The sequence below is a fragment of the Schistocerca americana genome, chromosome 8 (assembly GCF_021461395.2).
Source record: "Schistocerca americana isolate TAMUIC-IGC-003095 chromosome 8, iqSchAmer2.1, whole genome shotgun sequence".
NCBI classification, from domain to species: Eukaryota; Metazoa; Arthropoda; class Insecta; order Orthoptera; family Acrididae; genus Schistocerca; species Schistocerca americana.
In genome coordinates, this window is record NC_060126.1 from 258714414 (window position 1) to 258736920 (window position 22507).

A 22507-nucleotide genomic window follows, 5' to 3' on the forward strand; every position below is an offset into this window, starting at 1 on the left:
TGCCTCACATCACCCTCAAACTCCGTATCTTATTTTTCTACACCACCATAGCTCACCAGTTGAAACCTGCCCCTATCTTTTCTGCCTTTCTTCAACTATTTTTCTGCATTTCTCATAGTAATCGGTATTCTACATTTGATTACCTGCATTCAGCCCTGCCACCTCCCACAACCACGTATTTCATACTGACATATTCTTTCGTAATCCTCTTCTACCCTGTTTGTCCCTCTCCCCAAACCACACTTTTATACCCTTTGTGGGAAAATGACCCATAATGGGAGAAGGAAACAGATTGAAGCTTCATGGATTTAGAGGGTATGTGATGTTATTTCAGTGAGTACAGAATCAAGTCATATTCACAAATAACTTGGCAGTTTAAGCACACTTACGGGTATGACATTGCACCCACTCTGGCCTGGGTGCATGCACTGATACTGTTGGGAGGGGAGTCATAAAGCCATTGTATCCTCTCCTACGGCAAGCTGGCCTAAAACTGTTTAACTGGTCCTTAATATCCTGGGTCCTGGTGCTGGGATGATGTCAGAGCTGGTGCCACATGTGTTCTGTCATGGACATACCTGGGAATCTTGTGGCCATGGGGGGTAAGTCAATCACACAGACAGTTCGTAGAGACACAAGATACGTATGAAGTAGCACTATCTTCTTGGAAACGTAAGAGGTAATACATGAGGACCCATGAAGTCTGTGATGTACCATCGTGCCGACAGTGTTTCCTTATCACTGCCAACCATGACGTGATACTGGGTTGCCCCCCGCACCGTGACTCCAGAAGTACGACCAATTTGCCTCTCCACCAATTTGCCTCTCTGGAACATTGGGAGAAGGGGACCATGGTCATCCAGGGTAGTGCAGAATAACAATTCACTACCGATCACAATTCAGTGCCATTTATTAGCACTCCTTGCTTTCTGGTCATGGCAGCACTCCAAATCCAGTCTTTTTTGTTGTGTTAATGGCAGCCTGTGTGTGGGGTGATAATTTCCTAGTTTGGCTGTTGCTAGTCTTTAGCCAGTGGTATGGGATGACACACAGTATTGCAGGGTGGCCACTACAGTAGTCTCTTGACTATCCGGCCTTTTTAGTATCCAGCCTACTTAATTAATATCATAATAATAATCATCTTTGATAAGAAAGGATTAATTTATTGTATGTACTGTATTTTTCCAAGGCATTAGCAAGTGGGTGCCAGCTACAGTGCTGTGTGACCTTTCAAAATGTTTTGTGTGTGTTGTGTGCTCCTAGCACATTTTGGAGTCATAGTTATTAGGTACATATTGTATTATTAATACCGAATTAATTACCAGAACCACTCTTCAACAAATGATACTAGTGAAGCCCTCTTCCAGCATCAAAAACAACAATGAACACACATGGAGAGCAGTTCTGTTGGTAACCCTGTGTTCTTTGTTTCTTCAGACATCCAAAGAAAGTGCATTGTTAAATAATTGTTTTGTGTGGTTTGTGTTTTAATTAGTGTTCCTGAAAGGGGTAATAAATGAAAGAACTTTGTAGCGACTATGGACCAGACACTGTGGGCTGTAACACAACTGGATTCTGGGGTAGCAACCAAAACGATTGCTTTGGAGTTAAGGTTAGGAAAAAGTACTGTTTGGAGACAGCAAGAGAGCAGAAATTGAAAAGCGGTGTGCTTCCCAAACTAGTGGAATAAAAGTAAGAAAGAGCTGCATACATGAGTACGCAGCATCTCCATGTGCATCACATTGATCACTCAGCATCCGATGCTGTTCACACCCGTTTTTACCCTACTATACCTGGTAGGGTATCTAATGAAGTACGATTCGAGACAAGCTGCATAAATATTCAGCCAGATCTTGATAAGATTTCAACATGGTGCGAAGATTGGCAACTTGCTCTAAATGTTCAGAAATGAAAAATTTTGCACTCCACAAAATGAAAAAACATAGTATCCTGTGACTATAATATCAATGAGTCACTGTTGGAATCAGCCAGTTCATACAAATACCTGGGTGTAACACTTTTTAGGGATATGAAATTGAATGATCTCATAAGTTCAGTCATGGGTAAAGCGGGTGGTAGACTTCAGTTTATTGGTAGAAAACTGGGAAGCAATCAGTTTACAAAATAGATTGCTTACAAATCCCTCGTACGACCCATCCTAGAATATTGTTCAAGTGTGTGGGACCCGTACCAGATATGACTAACGGTGGATATTGAACGTATACAGAGAAAGGCAGCACGAATGGTCACAGGTTTGTTTAATCCTTCGGAGAGTGTCACAGAGATACTGAAGGAACCGAAATGGCAGACTCTTGAAGACAGGCATAAACTATCCCGAGAAATTCTGTTAATAAAGTTTCAAGAACTGGCTTTAAATGATTACTCTAGGAATATACCAAACTTCCTGCATATTGCTCACATGGGGATCTTGAGGATAAGATAAGAATAATTACTGTATGCACAGAGGCATTCAAGCAATCATTCTTTCCACGCTCCGTATGCGAATTGAACAGGAAGAAACTCTAATAACTGGTACACTGGGACATGCCATCTGCCATGCTCTTCACATGCTTTGCAGAATATGGATGTAGAGGTAGATGTAACACTTCTGAACATGAATGTCGTAATTGCACCCTGGTGGACATTCTACCTGCCACAGAGAATTGCAACTGTAAACATTTACGTACCTGCTGATGGTGTGTATGTGTACAAAGTTACAGTAACATCTGACCATGTCTTCTGCGTACTTCACTTTTTTGGTCAGCCAGTGTGTTTTCTGGCGAAGTAATCAATCTTCATAAATATGTATCATTCAGGAGTAAAGGAGATCACACACTGATAACAGAGGCATTGAATCATTGGCCGGCAGACACAAACGAGAAAGAAAACTTGCTAACTTTTGGAGTAAATCCTTTATCAAGTTAGAGTAAAAAGAAAATTCACATTCACATGCTTTTGTCTGTACATAGTGCCGGCTGGACACACAATACCAGAAATGCAGTTCAACACATGGACTAGGCTGGGGTAGGGATTGTGAGGGGGTGGAGTGTGCAGGGCAGTGAGGGAGAGACATAGGAGGTAGGAAGAGGGTTGGTGGTGGCTACCTAGTGGTTAGGAGGGAGGCAACTGGTTTGATGGCTAGGCAGGCATGTAGGAGGGAAGAGAGGCAGGTGCATGAACTAGGCATGCAATGCACAGGCTAAGTGTGTGATGGCCAGGGGCAAGAGCTGGTTGGTAGTGCCACACAATGAAGGTGATGTGGATATGTTAATTTGGAGGGGGTGATGCGGCAGAGCAGAGGGGAAACTGTTGGGTAGAGGATGTGGAGGCAGTGAGTTAATGGCAATTGAGGTCAGGAGGGTTATGGAAAAGGGGTGTGTGTTACATGAATAACTGCCATCTGTATAATTCAGGAAAGCTGGTGATCTAGGGAAGGATCCAGTGTTAAGTGGAGCAACTGGAATTGAGATTGTGCTCGGCTCCATGTTGTGCCACTGTGTATTCAACTTTATTCTTGGCCACATTTTGGCAGTGGCCATTCATTGGGTTGGACTGCTGGTTGGTTTTCATACCAGTATAAAAACTATGCAGTGATTGCAGTAGACTTGGTATATGAAATGGCTGCTTTCACAAGTGGCTCTGTTGATGATTGGTAGGGTAAGGTTTTGACAGGAATGGAGTGGGAAGTACTGGGTGGGTGTATGGGTATTCCACAGGGTTATGAACCATGTGGCAAGGGCTTGGGAGTGTGAGTAGCATGTGGGTGGATGAGGATATTGTTTAAGTGGAATGGGAGGAGATGTAATACCACTTCAGGAGGGGGTGGAATGGTCTTGGGTAGGATGTCCCTCATTTCAGGGCACGATGATATACCATCGGAGCTGTGGCAAAGGATTTGGTTCAGTTCTTTCAGTTCAGGGTGATACTGAGTGACAAGTGGGCACTCCTATGTGGCCGATTCTTGGGGGTGGTGAAATGACTGTGGGTGTGTGAGGATATATCACAGAGATCTCTTTTCAGACTAGGCCCTTGTGAGACCTGCGTATTATCTTCAACTCACTGTCCATTCTTTATTCCTTAACATGTCTCTACCTTCTTCTCCTCTACAACTAATATTGTTGTACAGCACCAATGTGGCTGTCTTCCTTCCCATACCATTTTACCTTTCTTACTGTCTTTTTACTTATCTACAAATCATTGTCCATTCTTTATTTCTTAATATATGTGTACTATCTCCTCCTCTATAATACTTGTAATGATTTCTGCATCAAAAGGAAAATTCATGTGCAAAAGCTATGAAATTTTGAGGTAGAATGGCATATTTTAAGTTCAGGAAACTGTATTTTTAGCTTTGTGAAGTGTAGCATGCTTCCAATTATTCAGGTGCAGATGATCCAGCTTCCTAATTATCTTGCTAAGTATCTGTGTGTCACTCGCTGACTTTTTAAGAAAATAAAAAACTAAGCCTAAAGCATTTTGTTCGAACTACAATGAATAACTTCTGGTTGGGAAGACATAAATGGCGGAAACATCAGCTAGCAGTTCAGCAATTATGCCCATGAATCAGGATAAGATCAGGTAAGTGATAAAGTCACAGAGAACAACGTGTGTCGAGTAGAGGAAGAGAGCGCATCTGTTATCACACTTACTGAGGCACTGGAATGTTTGGATCTGTTGTTAAATTATGCAGGAAGAAATTTCATTACCTGTACTGATATTTTGATTCTGAAAAATGAGTCACCATTGGGAGAAAGTGAACTACAAACAGTAACAGAAGAAAGCAAATCATATGAAATACAGTGTGTTTTAAGTCCTATTTTGTAAATAAATTTTCACAGTCAGAGAAGCAATGTATAAGTATTGTAAATAGCAGTTACTGGTAATTTTGGATTATCCCTTTTTGTTTGTTATCTGTGCAATCTTGAGTCTGTATTAACCAATTTGCATACAATTTTTATTAGCATTTTCACACAGCAATACAGCTGTTTTTGACAAAATTTGAAGTTCTCATAACAGTATACTAAATCATCAGGCTACCTTCCATTCGAAAAGAACTGTGACTGATGCCTGAACAACAGGGAACTAACATGCGTCGAGATTAGAAAATAGTGCATTGATAATGGCTAGGCACTAGACTGATTGTTGTGCTCTGTAATTTATAAATATAGTAAATGGTATTTTATAGTGGTTATTTCATTATATATGGACATTATACTATGATAAATATTCAAACATAATTGAACTGAATATGCTAGGCCTTAAATCAATTGACCTGTATATGTAAAATTAAATTAGACTAGTGAGTTTGTAGTAATTAAGATTTCACTGGTTTTAAAAACAGTTGGTTGATGTGGTTGTTAAAGTAGTCACTGGATCTTACTTTGTTACAAAAGCCAGTTGCTGATGTTTAGTAAATAAAGGTAACATGGTGTTTGTTGCAGGTTGGAAGTGTCACTGCACCAAGGAAGATAATTGATATGGACATCATGAACACAGATACCAGTGATGCAGTATTGCCACCACAGCAGAAGGACTTGAGGAAAACTAAGCAGCTTCTTTTGGAAATAGAAAGGGTAAGTTTCTGTAAACTGTAGAAAATGAACTAATGTAGTCTAGGAAATTTCGATGAAGAGGAGTTACAAAAACATTGTGGATTTCTTGACATCCACAATGTTTGTCTAATTTTTCTGGAAGCAGTATGGCTCTCCAGTAATTATCTTCAGGAGGCAAGATTCTTAGTTTTGCAGATAGATATTTTAAGTTTAGGAAACTCTAAAGTAGGTTCCAGAAGTGCAGCATACTTCCAATTATCCAGGTACAGATGGTCCAGCTAAAGGTAATAATTGGAAAAGATCACTGGTTAATGCCAGTTGGACATCTAATTAAGTACAATAGATTTCTAAAGTACATTTTTGTAGGAAAAGCAGAATAGAACCATGGGCAGGCACAGAATGTCAAAGTGTGATCATTGCAATGAATTGCAATACTTTTATGAAGTGTACAGGTGACAGTGAGATGGAGAAGAATGACTATTAGGGTGGTATAACATAATTTCAAACCTTATCAAAACTTTTCCTCAATTACTCCTTCCACAAGATAATCAGAGGAAAAAAAGTTCACCACCTACTCTAGTTTTGCTGTTCATATGGATAAACTTCAGTGTCAGATATGATATTTTAATGTATTACTTTTTTATGACTATAATCTGTTCATCATAAGAATAAACCTGTTGTAAACATTACGCCATGTATTCTTCCACGTTTGCTTGAATCTCATTGGATTTCGTGTCACGAGGAGCTGAAGCCAAGCTGTATTGACTACAGTCAAGTACGATCATACGAATGTGTTTTATGCAGTGTTACATGCATATAGACTGAGCAATAATGCAGGATAACAGCTTTACCAGCGCATTAAACCTGCACAGCACTGGTCAGCCAAACGAGCAAAGAAACAATATAGCTTCAAATGTCATTTAAGTTTTAAAGAGAATGAAACAATATTTGGCAAGACTACCACAAACTTCTTGGGTGACCAGATGGAAAGCATAAAATGCTCTCATTCTCACCTAGGATAGCATTATAATTACAGATGAGTGATGAAAATTCCTAACTTAAACACAGGGTAATTTTTCTGAGTGAGATTGTGTGATACAAAAGCATACTGCAGGGATTTCTCCGTACTGTTGAATACTGAAAGTAACAAGTCGGTCAACAACAGAATCCATGAAGGCTCCTTGGCACTGCCATTCTATATTCCACCAGCGTTCACCAGTGACGTGTGAAAACAGTGTGTGCTTTATTTCTGGTATGTCTGCCATCTTAACAGTCTTGTTATTTCTTGGGCCAAATCCCTTAACTTCACTTCAGATCAGTTCTGTTGGGTTCATATTGTAATGATACAGAGAGAAATGTAAACATGCAGCATTTGTATGGTGTGTTTGATACTGTAAAAAAGATTGTTTTTCCTGTTCCCACGACACTGATCACCCTGGTTCGTGTAAGAGTACAGAGTATAGAGTATTTTGTGTTTCATTTTTGCCCTAAAAATTAAATTGTTAGGTTTTCTTAATTTAAGCAACCTTTATTAACAATCTTTCATAAAATATTGATAATTAAGAATTAATATTTGAAATTAAACCAGGAATTTTGCATGCAGTATGTAATTAAAAACAAGAAGACATGCATTATTCATAAAAAATCTTGGTGAATTTTCAATTACGACATGTAGATATTTCAAATTGAATGAAAAAAAAAACCTAAAACAATATTTGAACCAGCGATCCATGAAATGCACTAAGTTATGAATCTACTATGCAACTGATTCCACCATATATCCAGTGTATACTGATATATCAACTGTATTAAATACGGTCCCTTGGAAAACTTCAAAGCCGGTCTTCCCCCCCCCCCCCCCCCCCACCCCCCCCCCCCTTCCGTAAATTTAACCATGTTCCAAATGCGTGTTTCACTACAGAACAGGAAGCAACCTCAGCCATTTTCTTACTACATATTAATAGCATGATGATAATCAGAGCACTACAGTACAGAGACTGTGACTACACACGATTTTTTAAATAAAAACGACATAGCTAAAGCATGATTAAGAAAGACATCAATGGCTGTTAATATGTTAGAATATCTTACAGTTTCATTGAATGTAACTTAGTAACAATGTATCTAATATGTAAGTAGGACCTACTTCCAAGAGCATAACACCACCAGTGTGTGCACCAGTGTGTGCGGGTGGCGGGGGACATGCGCTATGGCTTTTGACCAATTATTGCATTTGTGTTTGTTTACCTCTGGTTCATTCTTACAACGAACAGAGCATATAACTGTGTGCGCTACGCTTTGTAAAGATATATCCACCTATACCGGTGGGTGTACTTGCAAAATTATATTATTGTATGACGAGATACGATGTCATGAACATTGGAATGCATGAAAAACTAGCTTTTCTTATAACAATATCATGAAAAGGATAGATTGCTGTTCACCATATACTGGAGATGTTGAGTCACAGACACACACAACAAAAGGATTGCTAAGCAGTCGAGCTTCAGCAGTCAGAGACGGTGGCCATTTGTGTGTGTGTGTGTGTGTGTGTGTGTGTGTGTGTGTTTGTGAGAGAGAGAGAGAGAGAGAGAGAGAGAGAGAGAGGACGGGGGGAAGGGGGGGGGGGTAGAGAGAGATAGGTAGGTAGAGTTATGCTTGTGTGAATGTGTGTGTGTGTTTGCCTTTTGACCAAAAGCTCAAATGTGTAGCAGTCTTTTTGTTGTGCCTGTCTGCAACTCTGTGTCTCCTGTGTATGGTTACCTCTGGATTCGATTCCCGGCCAGGTTGAGGATTTTCTCTGCCCAGGGACTATCCAGTCCCTGTTTGTGTTGTCCTCATCAGTCCATCATCATTCATCAAAGTGACTAGATTGGACTGTGTTTAGTGTGGTATAGTTTGGGAATGTGTCAGAGCACTGATGACCATGCAGTTGAGTGCCCCACAAACCGGTCATCATCATCATCATCATCATAATCCTGTGTATGGTGAGTAGCAATGTATCCTTTCCATAATACTATCATCAGTTTTCAGAAAAGCGAGTTGTTCAAAGTTAAAAGATCACTTGGTGAGTAGATTTTTTACCTATCCAATTATAAGTTATTACTATAGGAATTATTAGCACTATGAACACTTTTGGCATTAATAGTCATTATGCATCTCAAGACCATATCTTTTAAAGTGACTTTTCTTCATAAATATCAATTACTTCTGTCATTGCTTACTTTGTCAAAGTGTGTAACTACTGGAGATCTTATCAGCTGAGTCTTTTTCATAGAAGTCAAAAATTCAGTCACTTTGTTTTTAAAATCACCAACTTCAATCTGAATAGTCAAGGAATAAAAGGTGCAAAATAATATCCTTTTTCAGAAAATTTGACACCGTAAATATATTCATCCCTTAACATGTTCACACTGGTCTGTTTTATCACATTTTACAATATTCGCCATGACGAGAATTTAAGTTCACTTTTCTTAGAGAAATAATTGATGCAGTAACTCCGGACAAAATGGCGGTATCTTCTACTGGACGCTGGCTGTCTTCTAACAGTTTCACTCTGACCAGCATCCTTGTAGTCTTCTCACAGCGAAGTATATGCAGCCATGTTGCTCTGATCCCCATGCATAAACATGAAACGTAAACAATACACACTTTTGTAGTTACCTTATAAAATGATAATGGCTAAAAATCATTTAACAATATTTTAAAGAAATTTACATATCCTTAGGTCACTCAGGTGGCAAACGCAACAACATGAGAAAATTCCATCTCCTTAAAAGTTTACACTCTGTTGAATGAAGAGAATTCTGAGTTACAAATATGGTACTGTGAATAACTAACTTGCAAGAGTGTGGTTTCAAACTCTCTCCCCTCCCCAGAACTCATACACAAAGGAAATGGGATAAGGACTCAATTTAGAAGAAACGGTAATATCAGAATGTAAAGAGATAATCATGGAATCTGGCTTTACCCCAATGAAATGTATAGAATAATTGCTTTTTCAGTACTAGCCATTGACCATAGAGTGGAAAGTCTGCTAATAGGTTGGGCTTGATATTGTAGGGGTAAATAAAATTATTTGCCAAGTTTAAAGGAGGAAGCAAAGCATGATGCAATTATATTAAATAGTGCTCTATTGTTTTTGATAATCATTCAATTTAAAAAGTGTTAATCACTCGTGTGTTATGTGTGTGTCTTTTTTTCCCTAGCTGTACATGTTAATACTTCAAGTGGAAGATCTGAAGAGCGACATACCAGAAATACGGGAAGCAGTGACAGAAAATAGAGAAGACCTCCTGCGCAAAATAGTCTCTGCAGTCCTGCTGGGTGATCGTCTGGCAAGCATTCTCTGCGTCCGGAAGGGCAGGGTTCGTTGAGTGATACTGTTTTCTCCAAATTATTATTTCATACAGAAAGTTACGTATGGTGTTGTTTATTCAGTTCTCAATCTAATCATATTGGCATGAGTCCATCTGCACTCAATGACTCGAGAATGCCTCATTAAATAAAAGTCCATCTAATCTTGGATTGAAATGCATGTAAATCATTCATGCTCAGATCCTAATCAATGTTCTCCAATATCTATATAAATTCAATGCTAACTGTTCCAGTAGAATATTCTGTACTTGAATATGGCAGCCTTATCACAGCTCATCAGTCACCATGTCTCGAGTTCCACTGTACTACCTACCTTCAATATGCTGAGCCGATGGAACTATCTCATTGCATGTCAGTACATAAATAGTGATTGAAGTAAGTTAAATTAAGAATATGGCAAAAGGATCATTCGATGCATGCACAGACGCACCGAATGAAGTGATATGTTGATTGTAAATGTATGATTGAAACCTCTGTATAAAATCTGTAATTATAAATTTATGAAATGATGCCTGGTTATTGCACAATAGAGAAGAGGTATAATAATAATAATAATAATAATAATAATAATAATAACAATAATAATATAGAGAATGAATGTGGTACTGTTTTTGCCTGCTGATTTCACTGGCACCGTCAGTTTTTATGCAGTTGTGCAAATAATAAAACTGCAATGATGAAAATGCGCCGTAATAATTTGGAAAAAATTATATTTCTCGAAAACTATTCCAGTGTACTACATCCTGTTGCCTTGTTTATATGAGGATGTTTAAATTGTGTGCCAAACAATTAAATGTAGTAATTGGCCTCTGGAAACTATATGCGTAAATTCGCATAATGCTGGTACAGAGAACAAATGAAACCATTCCCCAGTCAATTCCATTTGAGCCCTTGTATGTTTTGTTGTAGCACTGTTTGATAAATTTTTATTAATTTACGAAGATTTGCAAATTTGGCTAATTTTGTGTGCATGTAGTATCCAAAGTACAAACATAATAGAGTGGTTATTTTAGTAAAAAAAAATGGTCTGGTTTCTGAATCTAATGATTCCACCCCCCAAAGACATAGCTGTCCAACTTTCAATCATCAGTCTTCAGACTGGTTTCGTGCAGCTTGCCATGAATTCCTCTCTTGTGCTGATCTCTTCAGGTCATAGTAGCACTTGCATACTACATCCTCTGTTATTAGTTGAATATATTCCAATCTCTCTATTTCCCTACAGTTTTTACCCTCTGCAGCTCCCTCTAGTTCTAAGGAAGTTATTCCCTGATGTCTTATCACAGATCCTATCATCCTGTACCTCGTCCCTATCAGTGTTCCCTGTGTGTTCCTTTTTTCACTGATTCACCATCTCATTCCTTATCAGTCCACAAAATTTTCAATGTCCTTCTGTAGTGTTATATCTCAAACACTTAAATTCTTTTCTTTCTAGTTTACTTCCAGTCCATCTTCTCTTCTCATTCAGCTATTCATTTCATTCAAAGATCTTGTAATTCTTCACTTTTGCCGAGGATAGCAGTGTCATAATCAGATCTTGTTGATATCCTTTTGCTTTGAATCTTAACTCCACTCCCAAACCTTTCTTTTACTGAAACTGGAGCCATACAGTAAATGACATCATCAGGGCAGTTGTAGGTATTTCAGTTTAGTACTGGCCATTTTGATTCCTTATGTAGACTGAAAGAAAAAAAAAATCAGAACACTAGAAAATAATTACTGTAGAGTAATGAAATTTCAGAAATACATTTGTCTAGGCAACATACTTCAGTGGTTAACATTGCATGATCACAGGTTAATGTAAGTGCAAGGTAATCCATTGCAGGTGTGAAATTCTGGTATATTAATAACTGATGTAACTGTCAGAATGTTGAATGCAAGCATGCATATATGCATGCATTGTGTTGTACAGGTAGCGGATGTCAATTTTTGGGATGGAGGGATGTCAGTTGCACTTCGTCAGTCAGTATACAGATGGTTAATGCTGCTTGTGAATGATGCATGATGCTAGAGAGCTGTCATCCGTTGATGTCCCATATGGGCTTGATTGGAGACCACTCTGATGATTGAGCAGACCATGCAACATGTTGGCACTCTTGCTCTGTAGAGCATGTTGTGTTACATCAGTGGTATATGGGTGAGAATTTTCCTGTTGGAAAACACCCAATGGAATGCTGTTCATGAATGTTGGCAAAACATGTTGAATCACCAGATTAGCATACAAATTTGCAGGCAGGGATTGTGGGATAACCACGGGAGTGCTCCTGCTGTCATACAAAATTTCACTGCAGATCATAATTCCAGGTGTAAATCCAGTGTGTCTAGCACGCAGACAGGTTGGTTGCAGGCCCTCAACTTGTGTCGTCTTAACCAACATACGGCTATCACTGACAATGAGACAGAACCAGCTTTCATCAGAAAACACAAGAGATCTCCACCCTGCCTTCCAATGAGCTCTCGCTTAACACTGCAGAAGTCGCAAATAGTGGCAGTTTGGGGTCAGTGGAATGTACACTATGTGTCGTCCGGCTCAAAGACGTCCTTAGATTGGTTAACAGTTCATTGTGTCACTGTGGTGCCAACTGATGCCCAAATCGCTGCTGCAGTTGCAGTATGCTGCACCAGACCCGTGCACTAAACATGATGGCTTTCCCTCTTGGTAGTGCCAAGTGGACATCCAGAGCCCAGTCTTCTTATACCATGCATTCTCCTATCAGGTGTTTCTGCAGTATCTCAGAAGGAACATCCAACTTCTCATAGCCCTATTACACAACCTCAGTGAGATGTTGATAACAGTATCTTTGTTGCCTTTAAGGCATTTTTGACTAAAATCAGTGCACCACATCCAATCTCAAAGATTAACTAATGCTCATGACAGTTACTGTGTGTATTTAAAGCAAACCTGATATGCATCCTCATAGTGCCACTACCAGTGCCACTCTTTTTTAGACTGGCATAAAATTTGAGAGACATCATCTTTCAGATGTAGAAACACATCTACCAGCTTTTGTTTGTCACACAACGCCTTCTTGATGTTGTGACTTTTTCCGTGAGTGTATTATTGTTCAACAGTGATATGGAAAGGCTATATTACTGCTCACCACATAGAGAAGGTTTTGTGTCACAAACAGGCACAGTGAAAGAGAATGCTAGAAATATGTCAGGTTTCGGACAAAGTCAGAAATAAGAAACTCAACACATTCACACCACGAGTCGCACACATATGACCTATGTCTCCTGGCTCCAATATCTGAATGCAATGGCTAGTGGGGGTAAGGAATAGGAATGCTGTGGTGAGGAGTTAGTGTTAGCAGGTTAGGGGTGGGGGAAGATGCCAGTGTTGCCTGCACGAGCATGCAGGGACATGTTGGTGACAGGGTAGGGTGTCTGGGTGCAGTGTTGGGAGGCCTTGCTGAGGAGTAGTAGTTTGTTCGGGGGGGGGGGGGGGGGGGGGTGAGAGAGAGGGGAGAAAAGGAAGAAATTATGCAGTAGAGTTGGCAGGATAGAAGGCATGTGCTGTGCTGGAGCAGGAGCAGGGAATGGGATAGACAGGTGGAGGACAGAGACTATTGAAGGTTGAGGCCAGGAGGGTTCAGGAAAATTCCTGTATCTCCCCTTCCGTGCCGCCAGTCCAGTACTACACATTCTATCGTGCCACCAATGCACCCTTATAGTCCTTTCTTCTTGACTTCTCTCTTCTCCCTTTACTCCTGTCCCCCAACCTAACCCATAGCACAAACACCTGTTGCTGCACCCTGCCAGCCTATCCCATTCCCACTGTGTCCCGACATGATCCTGCAGGCAGCACTGGCATTCTCTCTACCACTATCCTGCTGTTCCTCTCCCTCTTTGTTGCATTCCTCTTCCTTACCCCTCCCAGCTAGAGTGCTATTGACATCAGATGCAGTTACATTCAGACCTTGGTTCCAGTAGTCAGTAGTCAATAGTCGTGTGTGTGAATGTGTGTGTGTTTTCTGCTTCTTCAGAAGGACTTATCTGAAATATTCCTAACATCCTTTTTCATTGTGCCTTTCTGCGACTCAGTGCCTCCACCATGTGATGAGTAACAAACAGTCTATCCTTTCCATATTGTTGTTACTCATCCTGGTCTTTCCACTGTTATATTATTGTTCAAATTTACACCACTTCTGCAGCCTTAGCTTTGTCGCCATTACTCTCTGCCTGGCTGACCATTGAGCAATTTAACTTCCATTTGTCAATGCTTCTGTCACCTCTCTCTCTCCTCACTAACCTATCAAACCGTACCTACAGGACCTCATACTCTACTTGGATGAATTCCCACAACACCATATCTCCTCTCCCTGATTGGGCCATACTGTCAAGCAGTTGATTATATTTATATCATATTTATCAGAGCTACAAATTTGAGAATGATAAGTTTGCACCTGTGTGTGCAAAATGTGGAAAATTCTGCAACATCTTTGGAAGCAGTCTGTGAGTGGTAGCTGCATGTGATGAAGTGTAGGCCAATATCAAGTATGTGTAGACAGTTGTTGCACAACAGACGTAATTCCACTGTTATTTCTTTTAAATACTAATTAATGTGTACCAGTAAAAATTGAAGACATGGTTTGTCACGTTCCGTATGATTATGTTAGCCAATGTATTTGGCAATTTCTTACTGTTAACTCATTTGCCAATGTTTGCATTTTGAAAATTTAAAGGGAGTCCCATACAAATTTGCTTTCGATGCCTATGTCCTTAAGGATATGTCAGGCCTTGGTGCACATCTACAGAGCAGCAAGTTGATTTTATAGTGTATTCTGAGTCGTATATATCTAAAATTTCATGCGTGTTTTTCTGTTTAGGAGGTTTACTCCCACCTTTTTTTAACTGTAAGTGTAAATTCAGAAATTGTAGAAGTGACATTGATAGGGGTGCACTACACAAAGGAAGCAGCTACTCGGGTAGCAGAGTACGTGTGAAGTGAACATGGTTTGTTTTCAAGCTAGGCAGTAGTTTGAGGTACTCTGATAAGCACTCATCAGATGACTTGCAGATAACAAAACCAGACCACATTCGGAGTAAAGCCATTTCGACTGTCTAAATTTTAGCAGTAAATTGTCGATGTATTCATAACAAAGTACTGTTGCTGTCCTCAACAAAATTTCTCATGCTCAAATTATTCTTGGAGCCAGGAGCTGGCTGAAACCCGAGGTAAATAATTGTGAGATATTTAGTAATTTGCAGAACATACATCGAAAAGATATTTAGGCACCATAGGAGGGAGGGTGTTCATTGCAGTTGACAAAAATATTGTCTCTGTTGACGTCAAATTCGAATGGCAGTGTCATTACCTGGTCACATATAAGACCCGTTTCACACTGGGACACTGGTGACGGTCACCAGCAAAGGTAACAGACAGAGGTACATTCATCTGAACTGGAGCATTTACACCAGGATGCTACACTGCCTCACCGAGACACTGTGACCCAGCAGTGAATCACCCTTGCCACATGTGAGAGACAAGGTCACTGTGTTTGCAGCAGTCACCACTGGACGTGCATTAGTTTGAATTGCAGTGTTCACACTGGAACACAAATCACAGACACAGCGATGCAGATTTGCCAACCGACAGGCAGTCATTTCTGAGACAATGACGTGAAACATTCGTTCTACATTACACTGCATGCATTGTAGCCATGAGTTTAGATTTGGTTAACACGGAAGATTTTGTAAGTGAAATAGAAAGTCATCCTGCTATTTGGGATATGAAAAGCGAAGACTATAGCAACAAAGTGATGAAAACGAATGCGTGGCAAGAAATTATAACGATGTTTGTGCCTGATTTCAGTGAGAAGAGGATGGATGAGAAAAACAAAATTGGTAAGTTATATGTTCTTTTTTCAAATTTAATACCTTATTTTTCGGACCATAAAAGGCTAGCAAAATTTAGTTGCTACCCCTGTACGAGTCCATTTCACTAACTGATCAGTTGGCAATACCTGCGTTGTCGGACTCTAGTGTTCCAGAAGTGTTCACCACAGTCACCAGTGACCATCACTGGCAACCATCACCAGTATCCCAGTGTGAAACGGGCCTGAAAGGTCGAGGTAAAACAAAATTAATTGATGGATGTTTTTACCTGCCACCCAATTCTGCACAACAGTTTTAGAATTGTTCAAAGAAATTGTACACTCAGCAGCATGGTCACATCCAGATCATGCAATATTTGGAGGTAACTTTGATCTATTGAGTTAGACTGGGATGTCAGTGGATTCATTGAAGAGGTAGAGACAGTCAGTCTTATGAAGTACTTTCAAAAACTTTCGGAAAACTGCCTTGAGCAACTAGTTAGGCCACCCACATGCATTGGAAATATTTTAGACCTTGTAACTAAAAGCAGGCTTGACCTTATCAATAGCATCATAATAGAGACAGGAATTGATGGTCATGATAGCATCATAGCAGTTGTGCTTTTTAATGGTAATAAATCAATCAAGAAGGCTAGGAGAGTATTTCCGCGAGAAAAAAGCAGATAAGAAGTTGTTGACATCCTACTTAGATAATGCATTGACATCATTTAGTTCCATTATGCTGGAACAGAGGAATTATGGGCAAAGTTTAAATGGACTGTACATTGTACTCTGGAGATTTACGTGCCGAGCTAGTGGACAAAAGACGGGAAACACCCACTGTGGTTTAACAACGAAATTCGCAGGCAAATGTTAGTAGAAATTCGTGCAGTGGTAAAGAGATTGATGTGCAAAGCATACAACAGTTACCACTGTCACATGTTAGCAAAAGACCTTGCTAAAAACCCAAGAAAATTCTGGCCTTGTGAAAAATCGCCAAGTAGGTGTAAAACTTATATCCGTTCACTTGTTGAGCAGTCTGGTGGGGCAGTAGAAGATAGCAAATGGAAGACAGAAGTTTTAAATTTCACATTTAAGAAATCATTCATGCAGGAGGATCATACAAACAAACCTTCGTTTGGCCATTGCATGGACTTTCATATGGAGGACATAGTAATAATCATTCCTGGTGCAGAGAAACAACTGGAAGTGTTGAAATCGAGTAACTCACTAAATTCGGATGGAATCCCAGACTGGTTCTTCAAAGAGTAATCTATAGCATTGGCCACTTACTTATCTTGAATTTATCATGAATCATTCGTCCTATGCAAAGTCCCAAGTGACTGGCAAAAAGTACAGGTGACTCCTGTATATAATATGTGTAAAAGAATGGGCTCACAAAATTACGGGCCAATATCCTTAACCTCGGTTTGCTTCAGAATTCTTGAGCATATTCCTTGAGATGGAAAAGCTGTTGTCCATGAATCAGCACGGTATTAGAAAGCATCACTTGTGCGAAATTCTGCTTGCCCCCTTCTCACATAATATCCTGTGAACCATGGATTAAAGGCAACAGGCAGATTCCATATTACTAGATGTCCAAAGAGCATTTGACACGGAGCTCCACTACAGAGTTTTAATGAAGGTGTGAGCGTATGGAATAGATTCCCAGATATGAGAGTGGCTCAAAGACTTCTGAAGAAACAGAACCCAGCATGTTGTCCTTGATGGTGAGTGTTCACCAGAGACGGGCCCCAGGGAAGTGTGATAGGACCGCTGTTATTTTGTATATCCCATTCTGTGGGTACATGAAGGTGACGTTGCATGACTATTAGGATACAATGTGACTCGAGCAATTTCCTAGTTTGTGTGATGAATGGCAGCTAGTTTTAAATGTGGAAAATGTAAGTTAATGCAAAACAATAGGAAAACAAAGCCATAATGTTTGAATATAGCATTAATAATGTGTTGCATGACACAGTCACGGCATTTAAATATCTTGGCATAACATTGCGAAACAGTATGGAGTGAAAGAAGCTTGTAAGTATTGCAGCAGGGAAGGCAAATGATAGACTTTGGTTTATAAGAAGAATTTTAGGAAAGTGTGTTTAATCTATAAAGGAGAGCTCGTATAGAACACCAGTGCACTCATTCTTGAGTACTGCTAGAGTGTCTGGGGTTTGCAGCAGGTCAGATTGAAGAAAGACGTTGAAGCAGTTCAGAGGCAGGCTTCTAAATTGGTTACCAACGGGTTCAGACAACACACAAGTATTATTGAGATGCTTCGGGAACTCAAATGGAAATCCCTGGAGGGAAGGCAATGTTCTTTTTGAGGAACACTATTGAGAAAATTTAGAGAACAGGCATTTGAAGCTGACAGTATAACAATTCTGCTGTTGCCAATATACATTTCATGTGAGGACCACAAAGATAAGAGAAATTAAGGCTCGTACAGAGGCATGTAGACAGTCATTTTCCCCTCACTCCATTTTTTAGAGGAACAGAAAAGGAAGCAACCAATAGTGATATGGAGTACCCTCCACCATGCAGTATACAGTGACTTGAGAAGAATGTATAAGGAGTCTAGATGTAAATGTAAGAGTACAAGTGTCTATTGAAAACAAGCTTTGGCCGTTTTTGCTGCATTCAAGACAATGCATCACTCAGAGTGTTACATGTTGTTGTGTGATCATTCTGTCATCGGCGTAAACACTAAGTACATTTGAAGATGACTAGCAACTGAGCTGAAAAGAGTTGTATGACTAAAACTATAACATAACTGGCAACTGTAGCATATGATTTCTGTAAAATGAATCTGACTGTTTATTTTATTATCCATTTCCTTTCAACATGTACCATGTCTATGTTCACTTTTTGCCTTTTTGTCGTCCTGTTTTCTCCTTGGTTTTGAGAAAAGACTCTGTTTTGTTTCACATCTCAATGTTAATGCTTGTGTATTAAATTTTGTAATACATATACAAACTATCTGTGCTATAAAACATATAACTTTTTTTTTCAAAGCGTTAATGAAAACTTACCATTTTGCAGAAGCTTATACTACGGCTGCTGCCACAATTGCCATTGGACTCATCCAGCCTGGCTCAGCTGTGGGGAAGGGTGGTTCGTGGCCTTGCTTCACCACCAAGGCGAGATGTGGAAGCTCTGTATCCTTATTTCCATCAATGGCTCGCTGCCCAGGCTGAAATGTTGCCATTAATCAGCATTGTACGCAGTCCACCTCGCTCCTTCTCTGTCACTAACAAGGTGAAGATATTTCTTTCACTCAAGAAGTATATGTTGTAAGATACCATTATTAAGCAATTCTAAAATTCTCTTTTTTATGTTGGGAAACCTAATGCAGCCATTTAAGTATTAGATAATGTTCAAAAATATAAAAATTATAGCTATTGACACAATTTGGAGCAATTGTTGAAGAGGGATATTCAGTATAGCAACCGTATATTTTTGTAATGTTTTACACAGTCATTACTTCTTTGGCTCACACCCATTACTCAGTAACACAGGTCTGCAAGAAAATATTTTTTGAAAGTTGTTTGAAATTTGATAACTTACTTTTATTTACTTTTCAGTGCTGATTTCAAAAACGCAGTCCTTTTTTTTTTTTTTATCATGTCAGGTTTTCTCACAAAAAAGGGAGTATTTTTGGGTATAATAACAAAATTTAAGCAATTTATCACATTTTTTCCAACATTATAAAATTTTATTTTATTTATAAATCATGTTCTAAACTACATTTCCAGTACACTTCCATTTCTCTTTAAGCTCATAAGTCCTTATAATAATGCTTCCACTTTCTGTCGAATCTTCTTTTATTGCTTTTCCGGTTGTGGACTTTTTGAGGATCATCTCTCTTTATCATACAGCAGTAGTATTGGTGGAATCTTTCGCCTTGCTCTTCGTTTACATCACCAAGGTTTGCAGGGATGTAGTAAAGATGTGAGTGCAGAAAATGAACTTTAATGCTCATGTTACAGCCCAACTTCTTAAAGTTGTTGAGCATGTGTGTGACGGTTGTCTTTTGTTTCCTGGGAAACCGGTAACAACTAATTTAAAAGATGTCCATGCTGCCTTTTCTTTTGTTTCCATTTTGTCCACAAAGTTGGGATGTGTCATTAGTTTTCTAATGTCTGGTGTTACAAAGATTCCTTCCTTTAGCTTTGCCTCAGATAAACCAAGAAACTGTCCACAAAGATATCTGAAACACTTCCCTTCTTTTTGCAATGTCTTAACAAATTGTTTCATCAGCCCCAACTTAATGTGAAGTGAGGGAAGTAACACCTTTTTGAGATCCATAAGGCTTTTCCTTTCAACATTTTTAACCCCTACCTGTGAGGTTTTTCTCAAGGGCCAATCTATTTTTATGTAGTGTTGCTTTCTGTCTCTACTGTTCCATTCACAGAGAAAGCAAGGGAACTTTGTATAGCCGCTTTGTTGACCCAGCAGCATTGAAATCACTTTTAAATCACCACATAGTATCCATTTGTGGTCTGAATAGCAGAGTTTGCTTAAAACCAGTTCAAGGTTTCTGTAACATTCTTTTAAGTGAACCGAGTGTCCAACTGGTATAAAAGTATACTTATTGCCATTGTGTAGTACTGCTTTAAGGCTTCTTTTTGAATAATCAATAAAAAGTCTCCACTCATCAGGAGCATATTCTATTTTGAAACATACCATAAGTCCAGGAACATCACTTCAAAACACCAGGTCACCCTCTTGAGAGAAGAAAGGTACAAATTCCTTTTCCCTCAATGAATACCAAGAAAAGGATGTACCCGGAGCCAACATATGTTTATCTTTCAATCTAGATCCTAAAACCTGTGCCGATTCTTTAGAAAGACCTAGGTCTCTTAACTAAGTCGTTCAGTTCAGATTGTGAGAATGGAATGGGATTGGTTGTGCAAGGATCGTAGCAATCTCTGTCTTGTTCACTATCACCTGCTGAGCCAGTGACTCATGATCACCTATATCATTCAAAGAATCTGGAGGAGAGGGTATTGGTTCTTCAGGTCCATGAGGAACAGGGCAAATGGCTGATTGAATGTTAGGGAAGAAATATCCTTTTTGTTTTTCAAATTGAAACCTCATACATTGCAAGAACAAAAATAGCAGTTATCACTATGATTTTTGGGCTCCCTCCAAACCATTGGTATTCCAAAACGTAAGGGCTACTTTTTACGTTGAAACCGTTACCTCAGTTCTTCAGCATGCACTGAGCAAACTTTGTGTGGGGCCCAAGGCTTATCTTGATCGTCTAACTTTATACCAAATTGGCAAAATATGCTTTTTCAACAAAATCGGAAATGTTTCTTTTGCTTTTTTAAAAGTGTAGTTACCACAACTGTAGCAGAAGCAATCTGGCGAGTTTATACATCCTCTGGTAGCCATTGTCCATTATCCATAAAACAACTTTGCAACACAAGAAAACAGTCACTACTTTAAATCACTAATAACAACAACACGTGAAGAGCAAAAGCTCACTGCTTGGTAATTGGGGGAGGGGGGGGGGGTTGAGGGGAGGGGAGTGGCAGCAGAAGCACGACAGACAGGCACTGACGTGAAAATACTGCTGGTTTCTCCTAAGTACTCTTTATTTTACGTATATTTAGTATAAAAACAGCTAAATAACAGTTTGAGGAGATCCTAAAAACCAAAATACAAACTCATTAGAGTGCTGAAATATCGAAAAAAGCTAAAACTAGACAAGCAGTTTGTGAAATAACTGTATGTGATGGAATTTTTTCACTATTTTTCCTGAAATCAGCATTGAAAAAACTATAAAAATCACTTAATAAATTTGAAACAATTTTTATGTCGCAGACCTGTGTAATCTGTTGCCCATAGGAAATGCCGGCCGCGGTGGTCTAGCGGTTAAGGCGCTCAGTCCGGAACCGCGCGACTGCTACGGTCGCAGGTTCGAATCCTGCCTCGGGCATGGATGTGTGTGATGTCCTTAGGTTAGTTAGGTTTAATTAGTTCTAAGTTCTAGGGGACTGATGACCATAGATGTTAAGTCCCATAGTGCTCAGAGCCAGCCAGCCATAGGAAATAGATACCGTGTGCTTATTGCTACTATACAGCAACAAGGATTTTAGATACAGGGAGTTGCCCACTTGATTGGCATACACTACTTTCACATAATTCAAATATTCATTTTTTTGTTCTGGATACAAAACATTGGAGAATTGCCTTGTAGTCGCTGCCTTGTGTCAACAACACCTGCTAGTGACCGCTTCCTGCAAATTTTGGCTCGTGTGTTCCCCAAGGAGAACGTAACAGACCCAGTCATAACTTTAAGGTGTCTAGAATCCCACCAGTGTAATGAATATGATAAATATAGGAATGGACAGGGAAATGCTGGCTGACTGTACAATAACTTACAGCTCATTCAGTAAACCTTTCAGGGTAACAATTGGAAGTAGGGAGCAGTGGAAGAATGAGGCAAGATACTTGTCAGGACACCTGGTCTGATTTACTGAGGGCTTGAAACAACTGAAGGTGCTGGGGCCGGTGTATACAAAGTGCAGCCTACACTAGGGGGTAATTTCTCAATGGAAGCTGGCCACGATATTTCAGGTGGAAATATTTGCTTTCACAGCATGTGCAGAGGAGATTCTATGTAGATGCTACAAGAATTATTACTTCTATATTCATTCAGACAGTCAAGCAGCTCTGAAATCTGTATCAGCCCATGTAGTGGGGTCAAAGGTCATTCTCTCAGGAATTAGTAGCAGTGAATAAGCTGAT

At 39.5% G+C, this 22507-nt stretch overlaps 1 protein-coding gene across 1 annotated transcript in view; it reads left to right on the forward strand.

Annotated features, from left to right (window-relative positions):
- LOC124545751 (protein PAT1 homolog 1) overlaps positions 1-22507 on the forward strand; it is a 110822-nt gene that overhangs the window by 67992 nt on the left and 20323 nt on the right. The window contains exons 10-12 of the mRNA XM_047124694.1: positions 5442-5573; positions 9761-9919; positions 18791-19006. Of these exons, the coding sequence (XP_046980650.1) occupies positions 5442-5573; positions 9761-9919; positions 18791-19006 (507 nt within the window). The remainder of the gene's footprint in view (positions 1-5441; positions 5574-9760; positions 9920-18790; positions 19007-22507) is intronic.